Source organism: Vanacampus margaritifer, chromosome 16, assembly GCF_051991255.1.
Source record: "Vanacampus margaritifer isolate UIUO_Vmar chromosome 16, RoL_Vmar_1.0, whole genome shotgun sequence".
In the NCBI taxonomy this organism is placed as follows: domain Eukaryota; kingdom Metazoa; phylum Chordata; class Actinopteri; order Syngnathiformes; family Syngnathidae; genus Vanacampus; species Vanacampus margaritifer.
Window position 1 is genome coordinate 2,099,198 of NC_135447.1, and position 19,709 is coordinate 2,118,906.

Genomic DNA, 19,709 nt, shown 5'->3' on the forward strand with positions numbered 1-19,709 from the left:
CGGGGATTTTCTATCTGGAAACGTTTGTGCCATCCTTCAGTTTATTTTACCGCTGATTTTGTCTTGGATGCCAGGTCACCAGTCAGTCACAATTCTAAGGGCTAATTTCAAATCTATGAGCTCACACAGTCTTCAGATCTGTTACATAATCGTCATGTAACCTGATTGCAGATAGTGTGAAAATTGCATTAATATAGACCTTTCCACTGGTAGCTTTCTATGGTGCACTTTTGATATTCTCATCCAGACTATTAGGAAGCCACTGGGGAGTTGAGACGCAGCCGTCGCCGACTCCGAATAGGTTTTATTGATCTGTTTTGTGGCGGTGGGATGAAAGTATGAGCACGATCGCAGCGGCGCTGCGTTCTCTCCCCTGAGTATCGTCTCATTATGCAGTACCACTAAGTACATTTCCACTGTTGGGAAATCATTATAACGGATTTTCTCCTGTGATGTCTCTCTCGTCTCGGTGCTATATAGTCGCATTACACCAAAGAGCACAAGGAAACACAAATTGACAATGACAGTAATGTTTTATTTAGAAGCACAAGTAGTCCAACACTCAGGCAGGTTATAAGCAAGTTTGACAAACTTACTTGGAGAACAAAGTGGAGAAAATTGTTACGGATATTCTGTTATTTTCACTTCTTGTAATGCATACCCAAATCTCCTGGGATCTCCAAACAACACAAAGAAGACGAGCTTTACAAAATCGGTGCTGTTGGCTTCTATTCTCGTACTAGCGTTCCAACACTGTTTTTGGCCTGAAAATGTTGTAGCATAAAGAATCTCACGAAAATGGTAAACAAGAAGATCATCACGGAATAAGCAAGGCACCCGATGCGTCGTCAGGCGAAGCTCCAGCTGGCCCAGAACAGCAGCAGTGTCCCGGCATACACGGCCAGAACAATCAGGTAGAGGCGGAAGAGGAAGCGGTCGAGCTTTGAGCAGAGTGCCAGCCAATCAGCCTGCGCCCAACACTCTGTGTCCCCCTGGGAAAAGGCCAGACGGATGGAGACCAGCTCCCTTAGGAGCCGCTCCAGGCTGGATGGATTTTCCTGGATGTTGGTCAGCGATTCCAGGTCCTCTTCCAGGGAGGCCTCAAACTCCAAATCTAGGAACAAGATCAAAAAAGGCGAACAGCATCTTTTTGAGACATGGACTCAAATCAGCCTTGTAAAACTCAACTTAATCCTTCTTTTCGCCCAGACTTAACTAACCCTGGCCAATATTGCCCCAAAGTACCAAAACTTCCACTTTCTATCTCCACCCTCATCTTGAATTATCATGTGGTTCAATGCCCACACCACGGACTGCACTACTTCAGTAGTGGCAACCATGCTTGAGTCCTCACTTCCTTCAAGGCCATCAAAAATGTGGCGACCACTCTTTAGTTCTGGCACACCTCACCCAAACCCTCCCTATGTCCAAGTACTGCACCGCGGATTTTCTCTACCGTAGTTTTTCCTCAGACCTTGCCTTGATCTCCGTAAGCACGGTTCCTGTTGAAACGAGCCACAAAATCAAACCTGAAAATATTTTCCCTGAACTTCACCTTCAGAATGGTTGAGCTGGTCGAGGGTTCTGGTGGAGGTCACGGTGCTCTCAGCTAGGCCGTACTTGTCCAGCAGACAGGCCGACACGGACATTTCCCGTACCTCCTTTTCGCTGTGGTGGAGCAGCTTCACCACCAGGATGGACTTGATCAGGCTGAGCATGAGCAGCGCCATGCACACGGCGAAGAACACACCTTTTGGCACAAAGTTAAAGGAATGACTGTCTAGAACGGCCTACAGAACACAAAGTCATCGTTTTCCTTCCTGCCTATAAGTGGGGTGGTGACAGCGGTGGCGGGCAGCTCATCCATCAGGTTGACTCTGAAGAGGGTGTAGCCCAGCAGCGTGCTGATTTTGAAGCCGATGCGGGTGCCGCTGCTCGCAGGCAGGTAGAAGCTCATCACGTCCACTAGCATGAGGAAGATGCTGGGGATAAGGAGGCCCACCACGTACAGCAGGGGGCGTCTTCGGATCAACACCTGCACCACAAAGTCAGGATGACTCAGCTAGGAACACGTTCACCGCTACAATTTGGGCACAGGAGGTTACCCTGGGAAGTGTTATTTGTTCAAGGCTAAGTGACATTTCTGACTGCTTGGCTGTAGAAGCCCTATAAAGAGAAAAAAAAATAACACTTTTGGTTTTAAGTCAAAGCGGGAACAGAAACAGAAATGAAGAAGAGGAAAGATAGGGATTATAAATTTAAAGTTGTAATTGGGTTATTTTCTGGTGTTTAAATTTTTAATATCATTTATTTTCTGTACAATTTATCATGTTCAGGGTCACGGGCAAACTGGAGACGATTCCAATTGACTTCAGGCAACAATAGGCCGACTAAACCCTGGACTGGTTGTCAGTCAGTCACAGTGCAGAGAGAAAAAGACCATTCACTCTCACATTCACTTTGGACTCATGCTGCCTCCACCAAAGTCAGGCGGCAACATTTGGATTATTAAGACTGTAAGGTTAACCCTCAGTTCTAACAATTCAGTTATTTCAACAAAACATTTAAATATTTTTTTCGCAGTGCTGTTAAAAACAAAAAATCGTAAAAGCAGATTTATTGGCTCAGACTTGATTTGGCTGGTGCATTTAATGAAAGATCCATTTAGAGCTAATATGTAATATCATCCATCGAAGCTGTGCAGTGTCACGTTAAATGTGTTTTGGGTAAAGGTCATGCAGCACTACAATCATTTGCAGATGATACTGTTTTAAGACGAATGACTTGGTTTAAAAACGGATCCGTAAAATACTCAGTGATCCATGAAGTTGTCTTTCATCAAACAGCCCTGGGCTCTTTTGAGCTGCATGAATAGTGGCCATCGCAGCACTCGCTCCACCTGCAAAAGGGCTATGGGGCCATTTGCCTCGCCGCTAACAAGACGTCCATTGATCAGTCAGCCCACTGAGACAGTCTCATTATGGTCCCTCGCCTTTTCCCTGTCTATCAGAGACTCCCTTCTTCTTGCCACCCACAAACAGCCTAAGCCTCATCATTTGGCATTAGCTCGCTAGACCAATCCATGAAGGTCACGGCCAATCGCTTTACACTTAACAGTTGCTCTATGTGCACTCTCTGCAGTGGAAAAAGTACATTGTTGTAACTTGCAGGGATATATTGACTCAAAAGTGCATGTTTAAAGTCCTTGGTTGTCAGCTCATTTGTTTGACGGTCAACATTAGGCAGAAGAAGTAACTTGCTTTGACAGGGTAGATATAGCTGATCTGTCCGTGAAATGTAGGCCTAATACGTCATCAACTATGCCAGCATCGTGTATTGATGTGGTTGGACAGCACTAATGTCAATGTTTCTCTTTTGATTGATTCGCACACAATTGTATCGTTTTCATTGGCAACATTTCAGTTACTCTGTGTGATTCCAAATACGCATTCTAGCAGATACATGGTTGCAAGTTTGACGTACATGGAAGCAGACGTGGGCGTAGTCAGCGTGGTCCTGCTGGAGGCGCCAGTAGCGTGACGGTATGGACAGCAGCTCCCACTCGCCGTCATTCATGAACTCCTTCTGATCGTTAGCAATGGCCTCTGCGCTCCGCCACAGGGCCAAGTCGATTTCCTTCACTGAAGAAGAGGAGGCAATGAACAGTGAAGATGAAACAGAGGGGAGGAGACCATTGATCAAACACTGGCAAATGATACACATGCTGGTTGCTTTGTTTTCTTCTTTATATTTCATGTAATTTCACAGGTGTCAAACTCAAGGCCCGGGGGCCAGATCCGGCCGGCCACATGCTTATATGTGGCCCGCAAAAGCAAATCATATCTGTCAACTTCCATGTCAGAATCTGTGCAAAAATTTCCATTTGTCATATTAATAAATAATAAAGTTCGAGATTTTGCATGATTTTTTTTGTTACCCTTTTTACACTATCAATGATTATCCTTGATAATCCGCACACAGTCTGGTAACACTTGTCTGCCCTCTCTGCCCGAGTGCTTTTTTTTTTTAAGCCTTTTTTCTTTCTAGTCCACACCACTTTTGGACCTGACAGCTAGAGAGCCCACCTGAGTGGAGCCAGCTGCGGAATGTGAGACTGCAGTTCTGCTTGTCGAAGGGGAAGGCATACATCTCCAGGCTGCAGGCCAGGACCACCTGCATGGGCCGGTAGTTCTTCACGCAGCCCGACGAGTTGACGTAGACGTACGGAATCGGCGGCGACCTGCCCTCGTTCACGCTGGAGGATAAACCGCAAAAGAAGTAAGGTGAGAGCCTGATACTGGTCCAAAATTTGATCCGGTTGGTTATGTAAGTGTGCACCCGGTTGGGCAGGCCTCGTGGTCAAATGTTTGTCATATTGTAGAAGTAGCAAGACAAAATTATAACACTGTATACTAACATTGTATAATAACTTCTTCACTGTCATTTACTGTAGTGCTACAATGCATCTTTATTTCTATTTTAATAATACTGTATGGTCATCGTTACTGATGTAGACCTACAGTTCATTGACGATAATATCCGGTATCCAGATGGCGTCAGATGACAGTGAAATCTCGTTGATGCCATCAAATTCGTCCGGGTCCCAAACCAGAAACTCGTCAGTCCAGATCTGAACAACCACGATGACAATTTATTAAAACACTGTCATTTATGTATAATACTGTAACTGTGCCACTAAAATTCCTTAGCATGCTGGAAAGACTTTACCTGTCTGTACCAAATACTTGTCGTGATACTCTGCGTTTTGGAATCCTGAAACAAAACCAGAACATTTTTAAAGGAAATACAAAAGCCTCTAAAGTCAGGAGTCATAACCCAAAAGTTTTTTTATGTTTACAAAAGACTTATAGAGTATTTACCACATCAAGAACCGACTGTAAGATGAAGTCTACAAAGACGGTGGTCGCACTGGTCCAGTTGTGAACAGGGCGAACTCCACAGTCATATTTCCTTAGCAACGTTCTTGTCAGCTGATTCAACGCTGATCTTTTCGGTTTCTCTGGAACGCTTTCAGACATGTTCACTGTGTGATCAAATACATACGCTGATGGATTTTAAACATTTATGTACCAAACTAGTAGATTAAAATATGATTATGCTTGATTATTTTTGTTTAAGATATCTTTGGCTTGCACATGTTTTTCAAATATTGCACTAGCTGTTTTAAAGTTTTGGTATTTTGATCAATAGAAAAGCATCTTACCTGACAGCAGCAGCAGCAGCAACCAAATGACAGACATCGAGATGTAATTCTTCTTAAGATTTCAGTCTTTTTTAATACCAAAGTATCCTCTGTCGCATCAAATAGAACCCCGGGTGGTACAGAGTGAAGAGCCAGAACACAGACCAGGCTGGCGTGGATATATTTTTTTTACTTTCTCCGATATTGATCTTCATCTACCCGAGTAAGCCGATACCGTCCATATTGTCCATGAAACACATGAGAGAAGATGCCCCTCAGAGTTTCCATCGTCACAAAGGATTACAAATGTGAAATTAATAAGTGTTTGTCTTAGTTTTTATGAAAATATTTTTGTGTTGATTTGATTTCATTAAAACAACAGAATACAGTACTTGTTAGATAACAATACACGACATAAACTTTGAATGAATTTATAACAGTCAAATTGTGTTGTATTTTATGGTATAAAAATTGTGACGAATGCAATAGGTAAGAATATTAATATTCTACATTTTGTGTGATCTAGTGGCAAATTTAATGTGTTTGAAACTAATCTTACACATTTACAACTTTGTTCTTGGGGCTCTACGAATTTATTTCGCTAACATTACGAATTAGTCTAGCAACATTACGTCTTTCGTCTTACGATATAATATTACGATTTTCTCTGGTTTTCGTTTTTTATACACATAAGCATCACATACTGGACAACTGATGGGAAAAGTTGAACTCATCCAGGGGCACAAGAAATCATCTGCAAGTGGTGCCCTGCCCCACAATCACAACACTCCCCCTTGTCAATCACGTCGCGGCTGCGCGCGCACGTATGCTTCGACGCCAGTAGGGAGCGCGCACGTCGGACGGGACAGCGACCACTGACCGGTCGAGCACGCGCGACTCGCTCGTGGCTCTGTGCTCTCTGCGTGTGACAGATGGAGTGGTAGTGACTCGCCTCTCGGGCCTGATACTGAAGAAATTTGCTTTCGACTTTGCAATGAGAGGCGAAGAGAGCGAAAATGGAGAAAACTCAGCTAACTCGGTGAGCGAAAAAGAATGGACTGCAGCGGGTGGCATTAATAACTCAAGTGACATGTTAGCATGAAAACCCGAGGAACTACCTAACAACTCCACTACTAACCTAACCCCTGTCTTGTGTTGTGGCCATCGCACAAAACTCTAAAAAGATACAATCAAAATAAGACGTGGCTAAAGTTGACCTTTTTCCATAATACACAGAGTCAAAATATTAATTTCGGGGTGGGGTTGGTGGTGTTGTTGTCACACTTCCGTCTTGAAACATTTACCATTTAAGTCAATTTTTTTATTAGTGTTACACTAAACTGCATTTTACCACTATTTTATTGTTTTATCACATTTACACTTTTATAGTGTTGTGTCCATAAGTAAGTGTTATGAGAATTATTTATGTAGTGAATCTAACAAGTAAATCATTTTGCATTGAAATCCATCTTTTCTAAAAGTCTGAGTGAGGTCCCTAACAGTATAACGTTGTAAAACAGTGCCTTTGTGCTATCAAAAGTAAATTATTTGTTTGTCACACACTGTGTGTGCGTGTGAGAGGGAGGAGAGTCACAGTGGCTTTGTGATGGAGTCTGGTGGCATGCCGGGCAGAATGATAAACAGAAGCCTGTCCTATCCATGTCAGCAGCTTAAAATAGAGGCTAACCAAGGGGGTCTCAAATATACCCCGGACGCCATATAAGTCTGGTCCCCCTGCTCTTGGCTTTCTGTGTGTTTGTGTGTGTGTATGAGACGCATCCACCTGCTGTTGTAGCTACAGGCTTTATATAGCACGTCTCACTTAGCAGGCTCTAGTTTGTATTTAAATGCTTCATGTGTCCACAAGGTGAAAACACGCTTGACTGTTTACACTCCTTTATATGAAAATTCATGTCAGTATGTGAACAGGATTCCTTTAACGTGTCGCCCCTGATAAACATAGACTGAGAATCATTTTTCCAAACTTTATTGAAGCATCAACTGCCACTGAGGACAATGACTTCATTCTCATTGTGCTCCTGACCCAGTCACCGTCTCGGTCTCATATGACAATGACAGGTTGGCATTTGGGCATTTATCGTGCCCATGTGCGTCACAGCCTTAAGAGACCATCACATGAGACATCGTCATGATCCACATGGGACCTGAATGTATCAGGCAAGCAGGCAAATGGCCTCAGGGGGAAAGAAAAGTTGCAATTATTTAGAATAGTTTGCCATTTAATGTTGCTGTAAGCTTTTTCGAGATGTTGGCCAACTTCCATTTTGGTCAGCTACCTTTCAATTAGTCAGTAATGAAGAGGAAGAGGGGAAAAAACACATCACTGATGCTAGAGGTTCACTTGCCTGAATTCCATGCACGCAGCGTGGGTTCAGTTCATTTTGGGGTAGTGTAGACTTTTTATATCGACTGTATGTCATATCTTTTTCACCATCACAAGTGTTCAATTTTATGCATGGACCATTATTAAAACCATTAATTTGCGTCGAGTCAATCAATCAATCAGTAATGAGTTCTAAATTGTTCATTTTATCAGATGACATTTTGGATAATGGTAAGCTTCCAACTTTGTGGGAACAGTTTCCGCAAGGCCCTTTTCTATTTCCAAGTAGGGGCCATAAGGGCACACATGAAAGATTTTGGTGTGGTAGAAGCTCATCAAACACTTCTGGGCTGAACTAAAATGCCGATAACTCTGACCTCACAGATGAAAAAAAAATGGCTGTTATAATGAGCGAGAGAGAGGGCTGCTCCATATTTTCTTCCTTTGGTCACTTCCTGTAGGTGACTACATGTCAGAACTTTTGTGTCCATATAATGAAATAACCACTGAATAGATAAGAGAACCTAGGCCATCAACTGTTTTTAATTCCTCAGCAGACTGAAATGCTGATGAACCAGCTGAGGGAGATCACCGGAATCCAGGATCCACACATTCTCTGCAGAGCGTTAAGAGTAAGACAAAAGACCCTTTTACTCTGACTTTCATGTGTTTTTTTTTTTATACGGACCATATATTGGATGTGATTAGAATGAAGTCTATTAAAGTGCCCTTTGCTTGTATCCTTCCAGAGTACGTATGCGCGCTTTATCTTCTTTTCCTGCCTTATCACCCTGCTCTCTTAAAGGCCAGTCGGGGTGACATTGGACACGCCGTCGGGCTGCTGACAAGTCAGCCAGCGGAGGTTCGGAATGCTGGAGAACCTCAAGAGTCCGGGACGCTCGTGGGGGCCTGGGAGGAACAGAAAGGTATGCTCCATGGAATATTTATTCACGGCTATTCTTTTTTTATTCAGTATGAGGTGTTTCTTAGGGAGAAAAGACATTTACTGGTACTTATGATTTTTTTTGTATTTAACTTTTGTTTTGTTTTTTAAGTCAATTTGGAAAATTTCCAGATTTTATCATGCTACAACCTTATTCCAAAATGGATTACTAATTGCTATTGGTCCGCTGTGTATCACATAAAATAAATCCAGTAAAATGCAGGCTGCTTTAAAATATTGATTCTAAAGATGTTCTCTTTCAGGCGTTCACGATGAACTCCAAACGGCCATCGAGCTGAGCCTGCAGGAGTCCCACAAGGCTCAGGAAGAGGAGAGAGAGTTCAATCGGTACCAACATTTTGCATTACTTTTCATCCGCGCAAAACACACTCTGTTACCTTTATATTGTGGACCCTGCTATTTGCGGAGGATAGGGACCGAACACTGACACAACTGGTGAAAATCTGCCAATAATTGTTGACCATTGATGATTCGTTATTGCCTATGGATGCCACAAAATGGCTGTAAAGAGGATCATTAAAAAGCACCAGCTGGTATACTGTTTGGATTGATTCATTGCCTTTGATCTTGCACAACACAGAATGATCAGCGAGCATCAACCCCATGCATCTAGCATGTACGCAATCCGGAACCCATGTTACATAAACAAATGTACATAACTCATCATCAATAGTATTAGTTAGCATATTAGCCTACTAGTCCAAAGTGACGTGACATCACACATGAGCAAACAAATGTAGACGAGCAATTCATACGACTAACGCAAGATAGGTTAACAACAACAAAAATGCACAAAAAGCCAGCTTGTCACTCTACATGTGAAAGCAATGCACGCGGCTATGTTGTGACAGGGCTCTGGAGGCCAGCGCCAGCACCGAGGAGACCTCCACCAGAAGCAAGAGGAAGAGATGCGAGGTCCAGAGCGACATGAGCAGCCCCGCAGACTGGATCCGCAAGGACGACTGGCCCGCCGGCATTCGCAACGTGGGCAACACCTGCTGGTTCAGCGCCGTCATCCAGGTGAGTAGAAGGTTGCTTGTGTTGTAATTCTTGCAATAATTCTCGGACATGACTCAAGAAACATGTATAGATGTGGACTTTTCCATCACCCTGAACTTAAGCCAAAAATACCATACATCAATAAGCAAAGGTTACTTTTGATTTGTTTATAATAATAAAAAAATCACCTTAGAGGAACCTCTAAAGTACTGTCTGTGATCAAATTTGGTTTTGTTAACATTTTGAACAAATTGTTCCTGTGAATAATAATATATGGTCAACAGGTTACTTTTGTAAAACCTTTGTTAATTAACTATAGGCAATGTTTTAACATCTTCCACTGCTGTACAAATTTAATAAGTATTCGTGTGAAGGACGCATTGGGCTTTTTTTATATCCGGAACTGTGAGTCGGTCTTTGTAGTTAAAAAGAAAGAAAAAAAAAGACATGCCTTCATAACACGGCGTGGGTCTTTATGGCCATCTCCAATTTGGACCATTCAACATTCTTCGATTCAAAAGCTCTCATGCATCTTTCTGTCAAGTGGCTCGGCAGAAACCACTGCCATCTTCTCACATGGAGGAAAAGTGGATAATTGAGTGATGTGATGATGGACGCACTGAGTCTAAAACAGTTGGCGATCTGACTCTATTGTGCAACGGCATTTTTTAATCTGAGTAGTAAATGGTAATATAATACAGTAGAGTTCAAATCTAAGCAGCAATCATTTGATACACTTTTTGTACTGTCGATTCAACAGCGGCGAATATGATCTCCAAAATGAAATTAGGCTATCAAATCTGAGCCAAAGTGGCCACGTGAGTCATTCTTAAACTCTCGTTATCCTCCGTGGCTACCAATGACTGTAACAATGAGATCAGGCTCCATTGAGTTTCCCACTCAAACGTTATCAGGAGACATAGAAGTGCTCAACTCGGAACGCGTCATGACACATAAGACTAATTGTTCCTTCACAGGAGACACACACGAGGCTAAAAGGAAAGTACCCTAGCGCATATTATTATGTGGAAAGTGAAATCAATCCTGTATCATAAGGTGAGTCATTAGAATTAACAGGTGCCAACATTGCCATGTTATTGTGTATGCCCGCCAACTGGCAACCCAACCCTGCCTTGGCAGAGGTAAAAAAGTTACATGGGTACATCTTGGTGTGTTGCAGTCACTGTTCCACCTGCCTGTGTTTAAAAGGCTCGTACTCAACTACCGTCTGTCAGAGCAACTCCTGGACAGGTGTAAGAGCCACGCCGTGAGTATTCTTCACTATCCTCGTCATCATCATCGAAGACAAACTTGTAAACAAATAAGTCGGAATTTGTGCTGATAGGACAAGAGGAACATCGCCTTCATGCAAGAGTTGCGCTGCCTCTTTGCCCTCATGGTGGGCTCCACGCGCAGGTTTGTCGACCCGTCTACTGCCGTGGAGCTACTGCGAGAGGCTTTTCGGACCAGCGAGGCCCAGCAGGTACAATGAACACACGAGCAATAAGTCAATTGCTTGTATGGAAATCGAGTGTCAACTGATTTTTTTTTTTCTCCATACATAAATAAAGGATGTGAGTGAGTTCTCCCATAAGCTGCTCGACTGGTTAGAAGATGCCTTTCAACTGGCTGCAAATGGAGAGTAAGTCCAAGAGTATGAGATATGTTTACGTCTCCCAAACACTGGAAACATTTTATCTTATTAAAACACACTTTTTAATCACATTGTGAATGTATTTTAATACAAACACAAAAACTGCAAGCATAAAATGTATGAAAAATACAGTACATATGTGGAGGACTAGTGTTACAAAAGATAGGCTATAGTCCTCAAGGTGCTGTGTTTTTTTCTTTCGCTCCAAAGCAGCATCAAAAATATGTGTGTTATGTCACTTAAAGAATGTTCTTGAGCTCTGCGTCAAGTCTCAACAAAGCTTCTCTATGTATGCGGAAAGCTTTTTCATCTCACAAATTGCATGTTGTACTGCCCCTAAAGGTCACAATAATTTAATGCACATCTAAACTACAAATCAATGTTTTTCACCTTTTAAATATATATATATATATATATATTTATATTACTGTCTTCAGCTGGTGTTGACTGAATTTCACCCACAACCCTAGTAAGCATAACATGGATGTATGTTTGGATGTATGCATGAATGTACTGCGCATAAAAGTAAACATTAATACTTTATTGTGTTTTGTTTCCAGGAACGCATCAGACAAGCAAAACAACCCCATGGTCCAACTGTTCTATGGCACCTTTGTAACCGAGAGGAAGCACGAGGGTATGTGCAAGCTTCAGTAACCGCGTCATCACCAGTATGGACAACTCACACGTACTTGTTCTTGTTTAGGTAAAGTTTTATGCAACATCGAGCAGTTTGGTCAGTACCCTTTGCAAGTGAACGGCTTCAACAACCTGGACGAATGCCTGGAAGGTGCCATGGTGGAGAGGGACATTGAGTCGCTCCATGCAGAACACAGCGCACCACCTGGTCGAGAGGTCTGTAGCGTTAGGATGTTTTTGTCTCACGTAAGATGTGCCCAAATTGTGTTTATGTCCTGATTATGTGATAATCTTTTTTGCAGAGATGGTTCAAAAAGTTGCCACCTGTTCTGACATTCGAACTGTCCAGATTTGAGTTCAACACGCAGCTTGGCCGTCCTGAGAAGATTCACAAGAAACTGGAATTCCCGCAAATCATCTACATGGACAGGTGACCTTAGCAATGAATATAATAATCATCTACAACCAGTTAATTAGTTACATCTGCACAAGATCAACTGCAAAAAATATGCATTTTAAAAGATAACAACACACTATGGAGGTAAAAAAAAAAAAGAAGTCATGATGAATAAATAGTTATTGTGCAAGCTACTGATCCATTTTTACACATAATTATTTCCAGATATCTTCACAAAAACTTGACGTGTACACATGAGAGGAGAGGAGAAGTGAAAAAACTCAAGGAGCAGCTTGCAGCTCTTCAACAGAAACTGGAATGGTACAGTCGAGATCCTGCTGCTAAATCTCCTCGACATCATCATGACAATAGCGTTAAACGGCCTCACTTGTATTTCTCTACAGCTACAAAAACTACGGCTCGGGACCCAACAAGTACCCTCTGGCCGACATGCTGCAGTTTGTCTTAGAGTTTGCCTCCACCAAGCCCTCCACAATATCCTCTGCTGAAGATACCCAACTGCTCGCTTCTTCACCCACTCTTCCCTGCCACCTGCTCAGCGACAACGCCAACCACGAGGACAGGTGAGATGCCTAAAATCTCACAATTCAACATTAAGCAAAGTTGGCTACAGCAAAATAGAAAATGGTTGTATGACTTGATAATTGCAATTTTTCCTCCCTCAGTGAGGTAGCAAATGCGGAGGAGGAGGAGGAGGAAGAGGGCCTGGTGTCCAGCTGCCAGCGTACCCCCATATACAAGCCCTTCACCCAGTGCCGACACCCGGCCGACAACCCGCCCCACCCGGCCCCCCACAGCGTCACCGAGGAGGAGCTGCACTTTGTTAAGGATTGCCTCCAGCGATGGAGGACGGAAGTGGAGAACGACATCAACGGTACACTGGGAGATTTTCCTTATTGTGGCTTGTGCTTAATATTGGAATCAGTCATTTGAATGTGTTCCCGACTCGTTCATGTTGTTTTGCCGCCACGTCACAGAGCTAAAGGCCAACATTGACACACTCAGCCAGATGCTGGAGGGCATGTACTCAGACAACAGCCTCTGCCAGGTAACATCTACATGAATCCCTTGATCACAAAGGCCCACATTAAGCCATGAAGACTTCTTCAAATTACTGTTATTTACACTTTGTTTTCAACCTTATCTTTGTTTTAGGTACCTTACAGACTCCACGCAGTGCTGGTTCACGAGGGCCAAGCCTCAGCAGGCCACTACTGGGCGTACATTTACGACCACGCCAACCAGCGCTGGATAAAGTACAATGACATCAGTATCACGGAGTCCTCGTGGGAGGAGCTGGAACGAGACTCCTTTGGCGGCATGACCAATGCCAGCGCGTACTGTCTGATGTACATTGATGACAGGCTACCACATCTCATTAATGGTACGCGACTGCAACCTGTTTCTTCATTTGGGATATTTGTTTTGCTTAAGCATGAAACTTTAGTTCTGTATTTTGGTTTTTGTTGCTTGTGAAATAGTAAAAGTAGATTTTAGGTTAGCCTCGCTATTAGATACATTGATTTTTTTTTCATTATAAACTGTTTAAAAAAAAATTGAAAACAAAAAATAAATAAGATACTTATAATAATTTTATATTTATTTATTTAATAATATAATTCAATAAATATGTTTAAAATAATTTAAAAAAATGTTTGCTCAATAATGAATTCAATTGTCATTTATAAATTAAATAATAATTTATAAAAACTGTAGCCTATATATGAAATTAAATGGAGAAAAAATGTATAGTAAAATAAATAATATAAAAATATATTTTAATGTTTTTTATTGTTATCATTTATATATTTATTGATTGATTGATGACATTTAAAAAAAAAAACAGCTCTCCAAACATAGTCGTACCGCAAATGCCTTCAGGATCCAAGGAATGTCATCAGTATTCATCCTTTTATTGCATCATGAATGTGTGGATTCTTGACAGCTTATAATGATGATCTATCATGGAAAAAGAAAGTGATGTATGTACCTCTGCCAAAGCCTAACAATAGATCCCTTGCATTCAGAACACACAGATGACGAGACGGGCCAGGTGCTGCACGGCATGGACTCGCTGCCGCCCGTCCTGAGACGTTACGTGCACCAGGACAACCACTGGTTCCAGCAGGAGCTCAGCGAGTGGGAGGAGCAACTTCGCCAGGCGGCGGTGGCTCCTCAGGGAGAGTCCGCGCTTTCCACCGCCGAGCCCCCCGACGCCGGCGCCGACCATGACCCTCAGCCCTCGGCACCCGTCGAGCCGGTGCCGCAGTCGGGCCCCCAGCAGACCGAGGAGCTGGCCCAGGGAGCTGCTGCTTCACAGCTGCAAGCAGAATCCCAAAGTGATCCAGAGCCAGTATCTGAAAGCCCACTTGAAGGTTTGGAGGGATTTGATGCGGTTTTGAAAATGAAATGAAATGAAACTTGTACAAACAGCCCTGGTTGTTACCTTATAAAATGGACCAAAAAAGTGAAATTTGACTTTTGCAACAATTTAAAATATTTGTTAAGACATTATTATACAAAAATGTACTTTGTACATTGTAATAATTTATGTAGTAAAGTAAAAATATTGTCTTTCTTGGCCCCAATGCAGACTGTAACAGAGGAAATGACCAGTCTGCTATTTTAATATACTGTATTATTTAAAATTATTATAGAAATTATTGCTGTTAATATACAGTATTATAGATTTTAATATACATAAATAAAAAAAATAATAAAAAATAGGGCCCACTTGGTCCCAATACAAATGGACTGTATGTAACACAGAAAATTTAAATCAATTAATTCAACAAAATATTATGCATTGTATTTATTTGAGTTAATGATAAAATGTTTTACATGTTTTTAGCAGTAAACTACAAACAAACCTCAAAGCATTGACTCTAATTACTTAAGTATGTTGATAAACAACAAAATGAAGGAAAAGCATGGAGGTTAAAATAATATGTTGTCCATGATTGCAATCTTCAAATCAAAGAAAATAATTGTCTCGTTCTTTCCCCACCAATAAGGATTCGAGGAACCAGAACCCCCTCAGAGTTGTGACTGCCAGGCAGACGACCGTGAGCCAGACACTAGCGACACCCTTGGACCCGACCAGCGTGTCGACGCTGCCACAGCTGAGGAGGAGCCTCAAAGTCAGGTGGGTTAAGCCCTGCGAAACCACCTGTTTCCCCACTCACCCCCTCAGCAAACACTTTGTTGAATGTGGGTCATATATTCTAAGCCACTAAGTGAAAGTGTCCCATTTCACTACTTAACATAGTGATGGCGATCCAGGATGTGGTTACGTCACGCTGTAATGTGCAGATTAATTGAAGGGCATGCACACTTACTTACTTGAAATCGTGCTACATAAATGACTGAGTCATGATTATGTGTGCCAGACTCCGGCTCCCGAAGTTGACAGTAACCAGCTGCCACCAGACCACGAAGACACAAAGGTGAAGGAGGACGACAACGAAGAAATAGAAGAAACGGCTCGGGGTGACGCTGAGGCCTCCTCAGAGGAACCTCCTCATCATGAAGTGGATCGGGAGAGCGAGGAGCAGCAGGAGCAGCAGGCGCCCTCGAGAAGGCGGCCGCTCGAGAACGAGGTGTCCGAGGTGGAGATCCCCAATGTGGGCAGGATCATGGTGAGGGCGGACGCGGACGGATACAACGAAGAGGTGAGTGCCGGACCTTCAAAATAGGCAACAAATACAACTTGATCACATTGACAAATAAGAAATATGAACAAAAAGTACAGGAAATTCATTTTATATACTACAGTGTGTCCCTAAAGTCACACTTCCCTTTTCGGTTGTAGAAAAGACTTGAAAATGACTTTGGGAGAAAATGAAAAGAGGAAAGTCTACACGGTCAGCTGAAATCCGGCGCTGATGTATATGATTTTCTTTTCTGCCATCTGGTCATGTGACAGATGATGTTGACGCCAGCCATGCAGGGCATCATCCTCGCCATAGCGAAGGCCAGACAAGCATTTGACTCCGATGGCCCCGAAGCTGGACTCATCAAGGTGGGTCTAATTGGTAGCTCAAGTTGCCTGGAACCGCTTCCTTTCATGCTGCGCCAATGCATAGACATTACGGCCAATTCGAATCCAACTGCCTCCGCCAGGCCTTCCACGAGGAGTACTCGCGCTTGTACGATCTCTCCCAAGAGGAGACCACGCCGTGGGAGGACGCGCGCCTGCAGCACGCTCTGGTTTACTTCTTCCAGAACAAAGCACCCAAACGCGTCATCGAGAGGACGCTGCTCGAGCAGTTCACTGACCGCAACCTCAGCTTCGATGAGAGGTGAAAGGCTTTGCGCTGGTTAGGGGTTACTTGGCTGAAAAAAAAATTTCCAGGGGGGGTACATCACTGGAAAAGGGTTGAGAACCACTTCCTGACTCACGTGTTGACCCTCAGACCTCGTTTGATTTGACTACATTTTTAGTGTTTTGTGCTACTTTTACTGCATAAAGTGTAATAACCGTTGTTGACATTAATATAAAATATTGAAATCACTTTCATTTTGAGTCTTGAATGAAATCCATTTCAAACACATTGTATTTAACATGGAATTTAAAAATGTCATTCTCATGATTTTCAAGTGGCCCAAAGTATCCATGATAGTCCCAATAGGAACAATTTGATTTTAACCTCATATTAATGATATTTTTAAAGAGCTGAAGTTGGAATTGCAAAAATGCAAAATCCGATAAAACTCAGCAAGCTAGAATGGTTCAAAAAAGTATGCGAGGTGGACACAAGTGGTCAGCATAGAGCCTAGAAGGTCATATGACTTATATATTATTGTTGTATTAAACTTTTGGGTTGTGTGTGCAACATTTGGCACATGTAAGATTTATTCAGGCAAAAAAGAAAAATGGTTTCATCAACTGAACTCAATACGGAATGTAAATACCGCCATCTAGTGTCCAAAGCAAAACTATATCTCCTGCACAATATTCCCCAAAAGACCATTTGCTCCTATCGATCTCATTTCAAGCATGTATACCCAACGTTGTGGTCAATAAATAATATAATGCAAAAGCATCTAATCCACTGTTGGTCTTACAGAGCCATCAGTATCATGAGGGAAGCCCGAACCAAGCTGCGCCTCATCAAGCCTGAGGACATGGACATGGATGAGTATCTGGTACTTACTTGATGAAGCCGACTACACTTTCACTTTCTTTCGCCTTTTCACAGACTTCACTGCTTTCTATTAAGATACGCTGGGATTTAAATTGTGTAAATTTACTACAGTACACTTATATTTTTATTTTATTTTATGTAACTTTCTTTTTAAAGTTGTTTGTCAAGGCTTGTGTTTGAGTGGGTCCACATGGGTGGAATTTCCGGAAATAACTCAACCTAATGAGGTCTCAATGGAATTGAGATTAAGACTGGTGGAGCAGCTCCACAATTTGAAACTTGGAAACAAGACTTACTTGGATTCAATGACTAGATAATAAAAGTTTATATAAAGTGTGAGCTAGTTTGCTTCAACGCGTTTGTCATGTGACATTCTACAGCAGTGGCACGACGACTACAGAACGTTCCGGACTGTCTTTGTTTATCTGCTGACTGGGCTGGAGCACTATCAGCATGGGAAGTAAGTGTTCCTGTATCCTTGGTATGTTAGGTTTCACATAGCGTGCCATTTTATTTATTTATTTATTGTTGCAGGATGCGGGAGGCGTTGACGTACCTGGCTCACGCTTACGACGCCAACGCCGCCCTGCTGACGAGCGGAGAGAAGCGCGGCGTGGACGCATCTCTGATTGCACTTTACAGGAGGAAATGTCTTACGGTGAGTGATGATGCGTTCGACTTGGCTCATTTTCTCACCAACTACTCGGTTACATTGACTCGTCACACTTCTAAATACAAGATATAAATATATTGTTTGCTATGAAAGAAAGGAATCCTGGTTACTAACATGTTAAAGCTTACATCAATTCTGTTTGAATATCCTTTTTTTCTCAATACGTTGCCAAGCTACCAGCCAATACGCAAAATCAAGTGACTCAACTCGGACTTGGGTGCAAAGAAAATATTCCAAAGCCGACTGTGGATGAAGTCCTTTCTGTACAAGTAACGTCTAACCTGCTGGCCCCTCCCACCCCGCAGACCCTAAACGAAAGCGCCACCCGGCTGTTCGCCAGCGGCGACGAGAGCAAGGTGGAGGAGGGCGTGGCCATCATGGACGAAGTGGTCATCCCGTGCCTGCACCTGATGAGCCGCGAGACGCCGCCATCGCAGGAGGACCGCGACACCATGGAGAGCATCCGTAGTCAGTGGTGCTGCTGTCTGGGACAGGACATGGAAGGTGCCAATCTCCAAGCGCAGCTTTTTTTTAAAGCATGCTACACACACGCGACAGATTTCACACACACAAACAGTCCAAATGTATGAAAGGAGATCCTGCAAATATGCCGACAGGTGTGTGACGTAGTGTTAATTTCGACAACGAAAACTAAACAAAATGACAAAAAACTAAAAGACCAAAATGTACTTCACTTTATTTATGGACTTTTTTTTTCGTTAACAAAAATCAGACGAAAATTAGATGATTTTGTCAAATCTTGTCTCTGCTAATCTGACACAGTGACACACCTTTCAAATCTGCAACTAGAAAGTGCAACAAGCACAAACACATGGGACAGACGGGTGTTTCACGGTGAATGGTTAATAAAAAAAAAATTTAAAAATTATAATGTAATATTAATCCAATGGCTATAACCTTCCAACAATAATGTAAATTTGACCGCTAACTAATGCTGGCTAACTCACTAGCTCATAGCATGGAGTTATTTTAGCCACTTGTTGATAGGGATGTAACGATAACGGCAATATCATGATATTAAAACTGCCACAATATATCGTCATTGTCATGTCACGATATTAAAAGCAGCACATCTGTTTAAAAAAAACTCGGGTTGATTTCCATTTGTTCAGTTCTAGCACCCTCTGGTGGATAGTTTTTTAGTGCAGTTTAATTTTCACAAGGCATGTTTTGGCCCTTCTATGTTTAAAATCCACGCTAATGGTCACATGAAAAGGAATGTAATATGCCTGTGAACAGAGTCAATATGTGTAGGAACTCAATGAGTGCTTGCAAGTAAGTGCCTCAATGTATTTATATATATATATATATATTATATTTTTTATATACAATATTTATAATATTTTTATAATATTTTTCATTGCTGTAATGTACAAAAGCACAATATTGTGTGTGTTTTTTTTAGTATGAGCTCTTTTTTTTTACAAGATTGTGACTTCTTTTTTTTTTTATATCGCAAACCTCACCACAATATCGTGATAATTATCGTATGGTGATGTTTGGATGTCATTACATCCCTACTTGTTGATATATTGTAATTGTGTGTCAAGTTGTTTTTCATCAAAAAGATGAGAGAAAATTGTCTGTGAAATAGTTTTACATCCAAAATGTTCAACATAAAAAATATATATCGGGGTCCTGACTAAA

General features: G+C 42.1%; 2 protein-coding genes across 8 annotated transcripts in view; one reads left to right on the forward strand and one right to left on the reverse strand.

Annotated features, from left to right (window-relative positions):
• usp28 (ubiquitin specific peptidase 28) overlaps positions 1 to 19,709 on the forward strand; it is a 28,151-nt gene that overhangs the window by 6,932 nt on the left and 1,510 nt on the right. For 2 of the 7 annotated variants that reach the window (XM_077546710.1, XM_077546714.1), the window contains exons 3-28: positions 3,459 to 3,542; positions 4,048 to 4,283; positions 8,102 to 8,179; positions 8,353 to 8,473; positions 8,754 to 8,838; positions 9,363 to 9,531; positions 10,691 to 10,777; positions 10,856 to 10,993; positions 11,082 to 11,152; positions 11,725 to 11,801; positions 11,871 to 12,019; positions 12,106 to 12,233; positions 12,426 to 12,521; positions 12,605 to 12,784; positions 12,887 to 13,095; positions 13,199 to 13,269; positions 13,377 to 13,605; positions 14,249 to 14,596; positions 15,236 to 15,366; positions 15,611 to 15,892; positions 16,147 to 16,242; positions 16,344 to 16,522; positions 17,291 to 17,369; positions 17,749 to 17,828; positions 17,903 to 18,026; positions 18,347 to 18,545. In XM_077546710.1, the coding sequence (XP_077402836.1) occupies positions 8,111 to 8,179; positions 8,353 to 8,473; positions 8,754 to 8,838; positions 9,363 to 9,531; positions 10,691 to 10,777; positions 10,856 to 10,993; positions 11,082 to 11,152; positions 11,725 to 11,801; positions 11,871 to 12,019; positions 12,106 to 12,233; positions 12,426 to 12,521; positions 12,605 to 12,784; positions 12,887 to 13,095; positions 13,199 to 13,269; positions 13,377 to 13,605; positions 14,249 to 14,596; positions 15,236 to 15,366; positions 15,611 to 15,892; positions 16,147 to 16,242; positions 16,344 to 16,522; positions 17,291 to 17,369; positions 17,749 to 17,828; positions 17,903 to 18,026; positions 18,347 to 18,545 (3,397 nt within the window). In that variant the 5' untranslated portion in view covers positions 3,459 to 3,542; positions 4,048 to 4,283; positions 8,102 to 8,110. Of the gene's footprint in view, positions 1 to 3,458; positions 3,543 to 4,047; positions 4,284 to 6,060; positions 6,243 to 8,101; positions 8,180 to 8,352; positions 8,474 to 8,753; positions 8,839 to 9,362; positions 9,532 to 10,690; positions 10,778 to 10,855; positions 10,994 to 11,081; positions 11,153 to 11,724; positions 11,802 to 11,870; positions 12,020 to 12,105; positions 12,234 to 12,425; positions 12,522 to 12,604; positions 12,785 to 12,886; positions 13,096 to 13,198; positions 13,270 to 13,376; positions 13,606 to 14,248; positions 14,597 to 15,235; positions 15,367 to 15,610; positions 15,893 to 16,146; positions 16,243 to 16,343; positions 16,523 to 17,290; positions 17,370 to 17,748; positions 17,829 to 17,902; positions 18,027 to 18,346; positions 18,546 to 19,709 lie in introns of those variants that run through there. The other 5 variants (XM_077546712.1, XM_077546713.1, XM_077546711.1 and 2 more) reach the window with 4 other exon arrangements.
• Positions 515 to 5,608, reverse strand: htr3b (5-hydroxytryptamine (serotonin) receptor 3B). The gene is made up of 9 exons (XM_077546716.1): positions 5,225 to 5,608; positions 4,881 to 5,044; positions 4,729 to 4,773; positions 4,521 to 4,630; positions 4,086 to 4,255; positions 3,484 to 3,641; positions 1,825 to 2,035; positions 1,556 to 1,750; positions 515 to 1,114 (listed from the first exon to the last, which is right to left on the reverse strand). The coding sequence occupies exons 1-9, from the start codon at positions 5,259 to 5,261 to the stop codon at positions 849 to 851; spliced, it is 1,356 nt and encodes a 451-aa protein (XP_077402842.1). The 5' UTR covers positions 5,262 to 5,608; the 3' UTR covers positions 515 to 848.

Coding starts and splice junctions, on each gene's coding strand:
- htr3b (XM_077546716.1), bottom strand. CDS start 5,261: ATGTCTGTCATTTGGTTGCTGCTGCTGCTGCTGTCAG. Junction 2,036..3,483: donor ACGCCCACGTCTGCTTCCAT/GTACGTCAAACT, acceptor TTTGTGGTGCAG/GTGTTGATCCGAAGACGCCC. Junction 1,115..1,555: donor CCAGCTCAACCATTCTGAAG/GTGAAGTTCAGG, acceptor TCTTGTTCCTAG/ATTTGGAGTTTGAGGCCTCC.